At 59.6% G+C, this 11,824-nt stretch overlaps 1 protein-coding gene across 1 annotated transcript; it reads left to right on the top strand.

Annotated features, from left to right (window-relative positions):
• The first annotated feature begins 406 nt into the window (after window positions 1-406).
• On the top strand, window positions 407-11,442 carry LOC126285042 (proteoglycan 4-like). The gene is made up of 3 exons (XM_049984364.1): window positions 407-1,515; window positions 1,982-2,431; window positions 11,319-11,442. The coding sequence occupies exons 1-3, from the start codon at window positions 407-409 to the stop codon at window positions 11,440-11,442; spliced, it is 1,683 nt and encodes a 560-aa protein (XP_049840321.1).
• Window positions 11,443-11,824: the final 382 nt, after the last annotated feature.

Here is an 11,824-nt window from a genome sequence, read left to right as displayed (position 1 = left end):
GGCCGCCGCACCCGAGCCCATAAAGGACCCCCACCCCGCCGGCGCCGGCACGCGCACTCCGCGCTGAGCCGTCGTAGCGAGAGGACGCACTGGCTCCGCGCTGCGCTTTGTCTCGCTCGCGCCTTTGTTCACGCGTGCCTTTGTCCGCGCGCCTTTGTTAAGGCCCGCGCGTCGACGGCGGCCACGTGGCAAAAGCTGCAGCGAACTGCTCCAGCTAACAACTCGCTCGCGAGTGTGGTTAGCGGCAAAATTGCGTGTTTACTTGGCTGCGAATCAAATCGATTCAGAAATCGATTTGTGCCGCGCCTAGGGACCGTTAGGGCAAGCCGTGAGTCAGGACCCCCTTCACGTGGGACCAGTCCGCGCTCACTCGACTAGCTTTTTCCCCTATTTTTCCTACCTTGTGATGGAAGCAGGTAACGGCGCCCCACCTATGACGAACCGGCTACCGACCACTGACAATGACGGAACACACTCTCACAGCAATGACTTGCACTCTCGTGACAGAGCGTTCATCCTTATGAACAAGCTCGCTCACGGGGGTTTCTACCAAGGGAGAGAGGCGGATGAGGAGGCCATACTTGCCTTCTGCAACATACGCAAAGTTGCGATTTCGCACACGAGGCAAGAAGAGTCAGGTGTGCCACCGAGAGCCCCGCCGGTCGCACTGCAAGAGTTTGCGGTCCCGGCGGCGGCGGCCTCGGCGGGTGTTGCGCTGCTGGCCTCGACCACGCAAGAGGTCGATGTGCCCCCGGTTGCCCCACTGGCCCCACTGACACGTGAAGAGCCCGTGGCTGCGCTTGTCTCTGCCCCGTCCTGCGCTGGTGTAGCACCCGCGGTCTGGACGGAGACGCAGTCAACAGGACAGACCACCGAAATGGACACAGTCGACCTGCCAGACGCGAACCTAGCCGAGGCCATAGCCGAGGCGGAACGTCGCGACACTGACACAGACGCTACCCGCGCGCCCAGAAAGCGCCGGGCACTGACTACCGACGACTCGGACGCAACATCACAGGCATCTGACGCTGCGAGACCGCGGAAGAAGGCCCCTAGAGCCTCCCGCGTCCCTGCCGCGGTGTCTGGGAACACCGCTGCGGGCTCCTCCCGGAGCACCGCCAACCAGAGACCGAAGAAGAAAACACAGCGACCCCCAAGTTCGTCAGCTGCCTCACGGCTGCCTGACGCGGAGGGCTTTGTTGCCCCACCTAGGCGGCACACTGCCAGGGCCGCTGCACTGCAGCAAACGCAGCCGTTGCCGACGGCCAACATGTTCGCGGCCGCCAACATTGATGACGAAGATGAGGGCGACGCGCCGCCGGCGCCGCCCCAGAAGAAACCGCCGCCTATTGTTGTCCAATGGGACGGCAACTACAAAGAATTCCAAAACAAACTTGACAGAGTGGCCACGACCACGACTGTCAAGAACGCCGGACGTGACCTTTACAAGGTCACGGTCGCCACAAATGAAGAGTACCGCGCGGTGATGGACACCGTCTGCAAGGACGGCCTCCCGTGCTATACGCACCCCTCCGAGCCACTCAAACTCCTGAAGGTGGTATTCCGCCACCTTCCCCTCAAGTTCGGAGCGGACTATCTTCGTGAGGAGCTCGAAGACATGGGCTTCGGCGTCAGGTCCACGGGCCTGATGAAATCGCCGCGCACCCACCGCGACATGCCGCTGTACCAGGTTGTCCTTGTTGACAACCTGGAAAATCGAAAGATTTTCCAAAGTGCAGCGTGTGGGTCGAGTGCAAGTGACGGTGGAACCACTTCGGGCCAAAGGCAAGAGATGCCAGTGTTTCTCCTGCCAGTGGCTCGACCACGTCTCCCGCTACTGCTCCATGTTGCCCCGCTGCGTCAAGTGCGCGGGACAGCATGAGAGCAAATCTTGCGGGCTGAGCAGAGAGGAGAAGCCGACGTGCTGCAACTGTGGTGGGCCGCATGTTGCCAGCTACAGAGGCTGTTCGGCCTTTAAAAGGGGTCGAGCGCAACAGAGAAGAGGAACTGCTCCTTCCCGCAAGACGCGCCCGTCAACGAGCTTTGCCGCCGCCACCAAGGGCGGTCCACCAGCCGCCTCCACCCGCCGACCGGAGCAGGACACGGGCGAGAAGCAGCAGCCGACTGCGTCGTCCACGGCTTCGCCTGCGGGGGTGGCAAACCCCGCACCCACGCCTGGGGAGCGGGATGCCGCCCCGCGCAGGCGTCGCCGGCGCACGGCCCGAGCCTCCCCAGCCGCCACGCAACGACCTGCCGCCGACACCTTGCCGCAGCAGACGTCAGCAGATCGTGCTGAGCCGCGACCGCGACCGACCGCCGATGCTCCACGACGGTCGTCAACCCCGGAGCAGCTGCAGCCAGCTGCTCCAGTGGCGGAGGCCGCCCCAGCGGCCCCCACCGCCTCCATTGCTCCTGATGCAGCTGAACTCCGGTCGCTTCTGCGGTCGTTGAGCCAGCTGCTCGAGCAACTGCCGGTGCTCGTCACCGCAGTCACGACGGCCCTCCAGGCCGGCGCTGTCACCGGAGCAGGCCATGGATATTAATCACCATATCCATGGCCTCACCGTTTGCGTCTTCAACGCGAACAGCTTGGTTCCTCAACAGGGAGAATTCAGGGAGTTCTTGCGCGACGAGGCGCTCGACATCTGCCTCGTGTGCGAGACCTTCCTGAAACCAGGAGTCCACGTTAAGGCGGCCAACTATCGGTGCTATCGCACAGATAGGTTGACCCACGGCGGAGGGACGGCCGTCTACGTCAAGTCGTCCTTAAAACATCATGAGGTGCAGCTTCCGCCCCTTGCAGCGGTGGAGGCCACTGGGGTGGCTGTTACCACCACTGCGGGGGTCATCACCTTCGTTGCGGCATACAGGCCGCCGAGGGGACTGCTTCAGGAGGCTGACCTCGACGCCCTGCTCGTGTTACGCGGGAATGTTTTCATTGCGGGTGACTTTAATGCAAAGCACACACAGTGGAACTCCCGCGTCACCAACACCAGCGGCCGCCGCCTCCTACGCGCCACGCAGCGGCATGGCGCTATCGTACTGGGGCCCTATGAGCACACCGTTTTCCCCAACAGAGGCCAGTCCGACGTGCTGGACATCGCCGTGATCAAAGGCGTCGGGCACTTCACGTCGGCCACCGTCAGACACGCCATGTCGTCTGATCACCTCCCGGTGATCTTCGACATGGATGTCATCGGTGCCTCGATGCCACCCGACCGCCGCAACTACCGCGGCATCGACGAGGCGCGCTTCTGCGCCGAGATCGTGGACCGCCTCGCGGGCGCTCCCGACCCAGCTGTGCATGGGGCAGAGGAAGCTCTGGAGTTCTTCACTCGGCACACACTGGGTGCGGCGGAGGTGGCCACCCCCAGACGGCCGGGACGGCCACGTGAGATGTCGCGGCAACTCCCGCCGCACATACTTGAGGCGATCACTGACAAGAACCACCTCTTTCGTGAATGGCAGCTCACACGCCTGCCCGAGACGAAGCGCCGCCTCAACAGGGCGCGGCGCGAAATCCGGGCAGCCATCGAGGAGCACAGAAATCGGGACTGGGCTGGTCTTGTGGCCACCCTCACAACGACGGACGGCAGTGCTTGGCGGACGGCCAAGCGCTTCCTTCGTCGCCGCCAGCGTGTCCCGCCACTACACATGGGCGCGAACGTCGTCTGCGAGCCGGACGCCAAAGCCGGTATCCTCGCGGACACGTTTGCCGAGAATTTTCAGCCTGCCCCTGGCGTGGTGGATGCCGCCCACGTCCGTCTGGTTGAGGAGCGACTACCAGTCTTCCTGGCGGCCAGAGAGGAGGACGATGTCATAGAGGAGATTACGGCTGCAGAAGTGGACCTGCAGCTACGTCGACTCCACCCCCAAAAGGCGGGTGGCACGGATGGAGTCACAAATCGCCTGTTGAGGATGCTGCCGCCAGAGGTACACCAGTCTCTGGCGGACATCTTCAACGCCATACTCCGCTCTGGGACCTTCCCTTCCGCGTGGAAACACGCGGAAGTGGTTGCCATCCCCAAGAGCGGCAAGGACCCGAGGCTCGCAGCCAACTACCGGCCGATTAGCCTGCTCCCCTCACTCTCAAAGGTTTTTGAGAGGCTGTACGCGGTGCGCCTACTCCGCCACGTGTCTGAGAACAACCTCATCCCCGAGGAACAGTTCGGGTTCCGGAGCGGCCACTCCACCACACAGCAGCTGTTGCGCCTCGTGGAACAGGCGATGCGAGCGCTGGAGACGCGGGAGTACCTCGGGGCGGTGCTCCTCGACGTCTCCAAGGCCTTCGACTGCGTGTGGCATGACGGCCTCGTGTACAAACTTTTTGCGCACGGGGTACCGACGTCGCACGCAGTCCTGCTGCGCTCGTACCTCACGGAACGCTCATTCCACGTCCGAGCAGACGGAGGCACCTCCACCGACCGGCGAATCCGTGCGGGAGTGCCGCAGGGATCGGTCCTCGGTCCCCTGTTGTACTCCCTGTACACCGCCGATGCGCCGCGGGTGGCACGCGTGGAGTTAGCGCTTTACGCGGATGACACGGCGTTGTACACCCGCAGCATGAACGCGGCCGAGATGCGCCGCCGCCTCCAGCTCGGATGTGATGTCCTGGGCGCCTGGTCCACGAAATGGCGCCTGAAGTTTAACGCTGCTAAGAGCCAGGCTGTGGTTTTCAGCAGGAAGAGGCTACCTCCGGACCTGCCGCCGGTCACGATCATGGGAGGCCCCATCCCATGGTCGCGGACCGGCAAATACCTCGGGGTCACCTTGGACCATCACCTGACGTGGCTGCCCCACGTCCGAGATGTCAGAGGAAGAGCAGTGGGGCGTCTTAGGGCGCTGTACCCACTGCTCAATCCCTCGACCACCCTCCCACCACGCCACGGTCTCACCATGTACCTCGCCTTGGTACGGCCGGTACTGGAATACGCGGCCGTGGTATGGGGAAACGCCGCCGAGACACATATTGCGTCTCTACAACGATTACAGAATAGGGCGCTACGTCTAGCGCTACATAAGCCGCCTCGCTACCCGACGAGGCTGCTTCACGAGGAAGCGGGCATCCCGTACCTCCGGGATCGGTTTCGCCACACTGCCAGAGTGTTCTACGACAAGGCAGAACACTCTGGCAACCGCCTAATACGTGGGCTGGGCCGTCAGGCTCATCACAGGCAGACTACACGTTGGCCTGACCTACTGCGGGACTAGTGAAGTCTCGCGGTCCCGATGACGGCGAACAGAGCGTCCTTACCCCAAGAGACGCTCAGTGAGGTCAGCTCGAAACGTGAGGACCCACAAATCAAGAAAATAGGTACTCGCAGGAACAGCAGCTCCGCTGCTTAACCTGCCTATACACCTGGCATATGCCGCCAGTGTTTGAAGGAAGGAAGGCGCCGGCACGCACTCCGCTGCTCGACTCGCTGCGGCTCGCACCGTTTGGGGCATTGTGCTTTTCTTTCTCGCTTCTTTCGAAACTAGCCCATCGCCATGTCCGGACGCGGAAAGGGAGGCAAAGTCAAGGGCAAGTCAAAGTCCCGCTCAAGCAGGGCTGGGCTCCAGTTCCCGGTCGGCAGAATCCACCGCCTCCTGCGCAAGGGAAACTACGCCGAGCGCGTCGGCGCCGGGGCGCCCGTCTACCTCGCCGCCGTCATGGAGTACCTCGCGGCTGAGGTGCTCGAGCTGGCCGGAAACGCGGCCCGCGACAACAAGAAGACGCGCATCATCCCGCGCCACCTGCAGCTCGCCATACGCAACGACGAGGAGCTCAACAAGCTCTTGTCGGGCGTCACCATCGCACAGGGAGGTGTCCTGCCCAACATCCAGGCCGTCCTGCTGCCAAAGAAGACCGAGAAGAAGGCCTAAAAGAGAGACAGCGCAATCGGCAACCGCCGCGTGCTCCCTTGGCACGCAGCGCGCCATTTGCCGCCTCGGCTCAAAAACAAAACACAATCGGCCCTTTTCAGGGCCACCACACAAACCTACGTCCAAAGCAGAATTCCAGTCGTTCGTCGCACCACTTTTCTCTCTCTCTCTCTCTCTCTCTCTCTCTCTCTCTTTCTGTGTACGGTTTTTTTTTTTCCTTCTTACACACACAGGCGCCGCCATCTTGTACACACGTACTTGGCCACCTCCTCCACTCCACTCCACGCACGCACAGTCTCGCGACCATTAACCAGCACACGTGGCGCACAACAACACACCTCAAAAATAACCCCTCGGCACTCAGCCGCGCCGCAACACACAGCCCATCCACCGACAAGAAGCATACAAGCAAAGAGGGAGGGGAAGGAAGGAAGGAAGGAAGGAAGGAAGGGAGGAAGGAAGGAGCTCACACAACGCAAGGGCACGCTTCCTTCCCTCCCAACCGCACCGCACACCACGTCAAAAAAACTCCAAACAAAACTAAAAGGCCAAGTAGACTAAAAAGGAAAAGAAAAAAAAAAAACCAGCAACACAGACTCTTTCGCACTTTTCAACTTCCGAACACTGTGGTGGCCCTGAAAAGGGCCGTTTTTCAATCTCTCTTTCCTTCCTTCGGTCTCACACCGCCTAACCGCCGAAACCGTACAGGGTGCGCCCCTGCCTCTTCAGGGCGTACACCACGTCCATGGCCGTCACAGTCTTGCGCTTGGCGTGCTCAGTGTACGTCACCGCGTCGCGGATCACGTTCTCCAGGAACACCTTCAGCACTCCGCGCGTCTCCTCGTAGATCAGACCAGAGATGCGCTTCACGCCGCCCCTGCGCGCCAGGCGGCGGATCGCGGGCTTCGTGATGCCCTGGATGTTGTCGCGCAACACCTTGCGGTGCCGCTTGGCGCCACCCTTGCCGAGCCCCTTTCCTCCCTTGCCGCGGCCTGTCATTCTTCTTCTTCAAGCGTCTCAACCACAATAATATAAAAAACAGAAAGCAAGGCAAGCTCCTCACCCGGCGCTAGCGAGTCGGCTACGGTTGTGGCGCCCAGCGCGCGCGCCGCCCCCCTATATAGACTCTGGGGCCCCGCGGCCCGCCCTCCCCTCCCCCCCACCACCGCGCACCGAGGGCATATAAGCGCAGCACCGGGGCGCGCGGGCCCGTTGTCAAGGCAGCACCGGACGCCGTCGCGCACGCATATCCACGCCGCATCCGCATCCGCAGTAGCCATGGCCCGGACAAAGCAAACGGCCCGCAAGTCCACCGGCGGAAAGGCGCCGCGCAAACAGCTCGCCACCAAGGCGGCGAGGAAGAGCGCGCCCGCCACCGGCGGCGTCAAGAAGCCCCACCGCTACAGGCCGGGCACCGTCGCCCTGCGAGAAATCAGGCGCTACCAGAAGAGCACAGAGCTGCTCATCCGCAAGCTGCCATTCCAGCGCCTAGTGCGCGAGATCGCCCAGGACTTCAAGACCGACCTGCACTTCCAGAGCTCCGCAGTCATGGCCCTGCAGGAGGCCAGCGAGGCCTACCTCGTCGGCCTCTTCGAAGACACCAACCTGTGCGCAATCCACGCCAAGCGAGTCACCATCATGCCCAAGGACATCCAGCTCGCGCGCCGCATCCGCGGCGAGCGCGCCTAAACCCGCACACCGCCAAACAAACAAAACGGCCCTTTTCAGGGCCACTAACGTCTCACCGTCGCGAGCAAAACTTTGTCGGTCGCAACGACTAGTTCCCTACTCACTCTCCAGTCCAGTCGTCCCACCCCCGGCCCGGCGCCGCCGTTTCCAAAAAAAAAAAAAAAAAAAAAAAGCACCGCACCGGCCGAGCCAAGTCGCAAGCGTCAATAGCGCCACCCACACAGGCCACGGCACAAAACGTGACGCCCGGAAAGCAAAGCCAAAAAAGACTATTCCAAAACCACCACCAAGACAAACAAACAAACGCGGCGCAAAATAAATAGGTAAAAATAATAAAAGTAAAATACACTTTATGTAACACCAACCGCGCGCCGCCGCCCACGCCCGCCAACGACCCCACAATCCAACCACCGCGGCACGCAAACACCATCCACACATGAAACAAACAAACGCCAGCAAGCAAGACAGACAGACAGACAGACAACAAGGCAACCGACCGACCACGACACGACAATCAACACCTTCCCGACGTGCTTTGATGGCCCTGAGAAGGGCCGTTTTTGTTTTTGTCCGGGACCGCGCGACAGCCTCTGGTTGCGCGCCGGCCACCAGGCGACGGTGTCAACCGCCAACCCTTCCCTGCCCTTTTTACTTCTTCTTCTTGGGCGAAGCCTTCGCCTTAGACGGCGTCGCCGTCGCCTTCTTCGGGCGCGGCGCCTTCGGCTTCTTCGTCGGAACCTTGGCGGCCTTCTTCGCCTTCGACGGCGACTTGGCCTTAGCCGGCTTGGCCGCAGCCGCCTTCTTCGCACCCGCGGGAGCGGCCGACGCCGCAGACGCCTTCTTGGCGGCGCCCGCCTTCCGACCGGTCGCCGCCTTCACGCCGCCAGCCTTCTTTGCGCCGGCCGCACGGGCCCCCTTCTTCTCCTTGCTGGCCGGAGCGGCGCGCTTCTTCTTCGCACCACCGCCGCCACCACGAGCCTTGCCGCCCTCGGCCGCCCCGCCGCCGGCGCCGGCAAGCTTGAAAGAGCCCGACGCGCCCTTCCCCTTCGTCTGCACCAGCTCGCCAGCCACGACGGCCGACTTGAGGTACTTCTTGATAAAGGGCGCCAGCTTCTCCGCGTCCAGCTTGTAGTGCGCGGCAATGTACTTCTTGATCGCCTGCAACGACGACCCGCCGCGCTCCTTCAGACTCTTGATGGCGGCCGTCACCATCTCAGAGGTGCGCGGGTGCGCAGGCTTGGCGCGCGGCTTCTTCGCAGACGACGCAGACTTGGCCTTCTTCGTAGTGCCGGTGGCGGCGGGTGCCGCGGCAGTCTCGTTCGTAGCCGCCTGGTCTGCCATCTTTTGCTTGTTCTCTTTTCTTTTTTCCCCTTGGTTTCGCTTCCTTCTCTCCTTCGACGACGCACAACAGCGAGGGGCGCGCAGCAGAGAATAGCCGCGCACGACGACGAGGCAATGGTTGCTCTGGATTGATTCCGAAGTGCCACTGGGCTGTGCCCGTCTGACTTCAAGTTGTGCGCTAGGGGGTTTGGTGAAATGAGGGTTTGGTTTGTGTGCGTGTTTTTGTGTATATGTTTGATGTGTGAATTATGTTTGTGTTATCTAAATGTCCCGAAAGTGGCGTGTAAGTGTTAGTTTTGGGCGTTTGTGATGATGGTCGGGGTGTTCGCGGCCTAAGATTTGGATTAGGTTGTGGGGCGATGTTTCTGACTTCTCATAAAGTTTGACCGATTTCTCCTTTATGAGGGAGTAAATGGTTGGGTGTCCAAGGAAGTCTCTAATTTGAGTATTGCGGACGTATCTGTCAGCGCCTGTGATGACCCTGAACGTTTTGTTTTGGAGCCTTTGAAGTCGTGAGAGATTGGTGTCTGACGCCATCGACCACACCTCCGAGCCATATAAGATGGCCGGAAGCATGAGCTGGCGCCAGAGGAGCATTTTGCAATTTAACGTGAGTCCTGCACCCTTCAGAAGGGGGTATAGCTGGGATAGGAGTGCGCAACCTTTGTTCGCCGCCTTATTTATGTGCTGGGTCCATGTCAGGCGCCTGTCTATTTCAAGGCCTAGGTATGTCACGCAATTTCTCCAGGGCAGGTCCCGTCCACCAATGGTAAGTTGCTGGTCTGGGAGTTTTATTCTGCTGGTGAAATAAATGGCCTGGGACTTGTTAGCGTTTATTTTTACCTTCCACAGGTTACACCACTGTGTGATGGTGTCGAGATGGGCTTGCAGTTTTCGGCGTATGAACTCGAGGTTGCGACAACTCCTATAGATAGCTGTATCATCAGCATACAGGGCAATCTGTCCGCCGACCTGTTTGGGTATGTCGTTCGTGTAGATTGAGTACAGAATGGGACCCAGAACCGAACCTTGCGGAACTCCGGCCGCAATCGGTCGTGTCTGGCTCGACCGTGACCCACTCCTTACGAAGAATTGACGCTCCGCAAGAAATGAATCAATGATCTTTATGAGATGTTCTGGGCACCCTATTTGATCTAGTTTGTATATCAGGCCATCGTGCCAGACGCGGTCAAATGCCTTTTCTATGTCGAGGAATACTGCTCCTGTTGATTCTCTCTTTGCCCTGGCCAGACAAATGTGCTCCACCAAGCGCAGGCATTGTTGGACTGTGGAGTGCTCAGCGCGGAATCCGAACTGTTCAGGTATCAGGATGTTGTTCTCAGTAAGGAAATTTTGGAGGGGTAATAGGATGAGGAGTTCAAGGATTTTGCTCAGGCCAGTGAGTAGGGAGATTGGCCTGTAGCTTTCTGGAAGGAGCAGGTTTTTATTAGGCTTGGGGAGGGTGATTACCTTAGCAGTTTTCCACGCTGAGGGGAAGTAGGTGAGTTTTAGGCAAGCGTTGAAGACGCTGGCCAGAAATGTTATGGCAGGAGGTGGAAGGTGCTTAAGGAGTGGGGTGCGGATACGGTCAGGGCCAGGAGCCTTGTGGTTTCCCTGTCGCTTGATGAGTGCACTAATTGTCCGCTCATTAACGGGCACGAATTCTGTGTTTGGGCGCGTATTTCTTATCTGAGTCACTCGTCCGATGACTATTCTTTCCTGCCTGTCACTCTCGTCATCATCGATGACGTGAGTTCGGAATTGTGACTCTAGTGACTGTGCCATTATTTCCGCCTTTTCTTGTTCTTCATATACTAGACCGTTTTCGCCGTGGAGTGGCCTGTTTACTTTGGTGGGGGCTTTCCGCTGCCGGGCTATCTGCCAGATCTTGCGTCTACTGCTGTCGGTTTCGGCGGTTCGTAACATCTCCTCCCAGCAGCGGCTCCTGTGCTCCTGTAGTCGGAGTTTTACCTGGTCCTCAAGCCGCCTCAGCAGGCGGCGGTCAGCGGGGTCGCGATGACGCTGCCACAGCTTACGCAACCTGCGTTTGGCGACTATGAGGTCCCAGATGTCAGGGGGCAGGTCCCTGGTGCCAGGCTCTGTGGTGAGCCTGACACTTGTAGCGCGAGCACAGGCGTGGAGGACGTCTGTAAAATTTGTTATCACGTCGTCGATATCATTCTCTGTCTCCAACTGCGGGATTTCCTCCACGTGCTCACCCACCAGATATTTATAACGGTCCCAGTTTGTAATTACTTCTGTTTTTGCCATCCTCCCGGCATTGTCTTCAACACTGGCTATGTCCAGAACGACCGGGTTGTGATCAGAGTTCAGCTCGTGGTGCACACTGACTGTCGCTTCGAGAGCAAAGTTTTTTACGACGAAAATATCCAGGATGTCTGGATTTTTTGTCGGGTCTACAGGGATATGCGTAGGCTCATCGGGTGCGATGACGCTGAGGGCGGCACGCCTCTCAACGAGACTACGCAATCTCTCACCACTTCTGTTCTCGCCGCGACAGCCAAAGGCCCTATGCTTCGAGTTTAGGTCCCCTCCCACAATCACACGAACGCCAGTACCCAGTAGAGCCTGAAGGTCCCGCTGCAGTATGGTGGTGCCCGGGGGGTGATAAGCGGAAATGATTTTGTATGACGCGTTTGCAATTTTTATTTCTATACCGGCTGCCTCGATGCTGTTTGTCTGCGGTAGTTCCACGGTGCGGAAACACCTTCTGCCTTTTACGAGGACCGCTACTCCGCCGCGTTCGCGGCCTACGCGGTCAACTCTGTGTATGTTGTAATTTCTTACGGAGAAGCGGTCCTCGGGCTTAAGGTGGGTCTCCGTCAGACACACTACATCGATAGCATGCCGGTCTAGGAATTCTTCTAGTACATACTTTTGTGATTTTACGCCGTTGGCGTTAAAGGTT

Source organism: Schistocerca gregaria, chromosome 8 (assembly GCF_023897955.1).
Source record: "Schistocerca gregaria isolate iqSchGreg1 chromosome 8, iqSchGreg1.2, whole genome shotgun sequence".
NCBI classification, from domain to species: domain Eukaryota; kingdom Metazoa; phylum Arthropoda; class Insecta; order Orthoptera; family Acrididae; genus Schistocerca; species Schistocerca gregaria.
Note: the sequence above shows the minus strand (reverse complement) of the source record. Positions and strands in the feature narration are given on the sequence as shown.

Coding starts and splice junctions, on each gene's coding strand:
- LOC126285042 (XM_049984364.1), top strand. CDS start 407: ATGGAAGCAGGTAACGGCGCCCCACCTATGACGAACCGGCTACCGACC. Junction 1,516..1,981: donor GTCTGCAAGGACGGCCTCCC/GTGCTATACGCA, acceptor GGCCTTTAAAAG/GGGTCGAGCGCAACAGAGAA. Junction 2,432..11,318: donor CCTGATGCAGCTGAACTCCG/GTCGCTTCTGCG, acceptor TCGGGTCTACAG/GGATATGCGTAGGCTCATCG.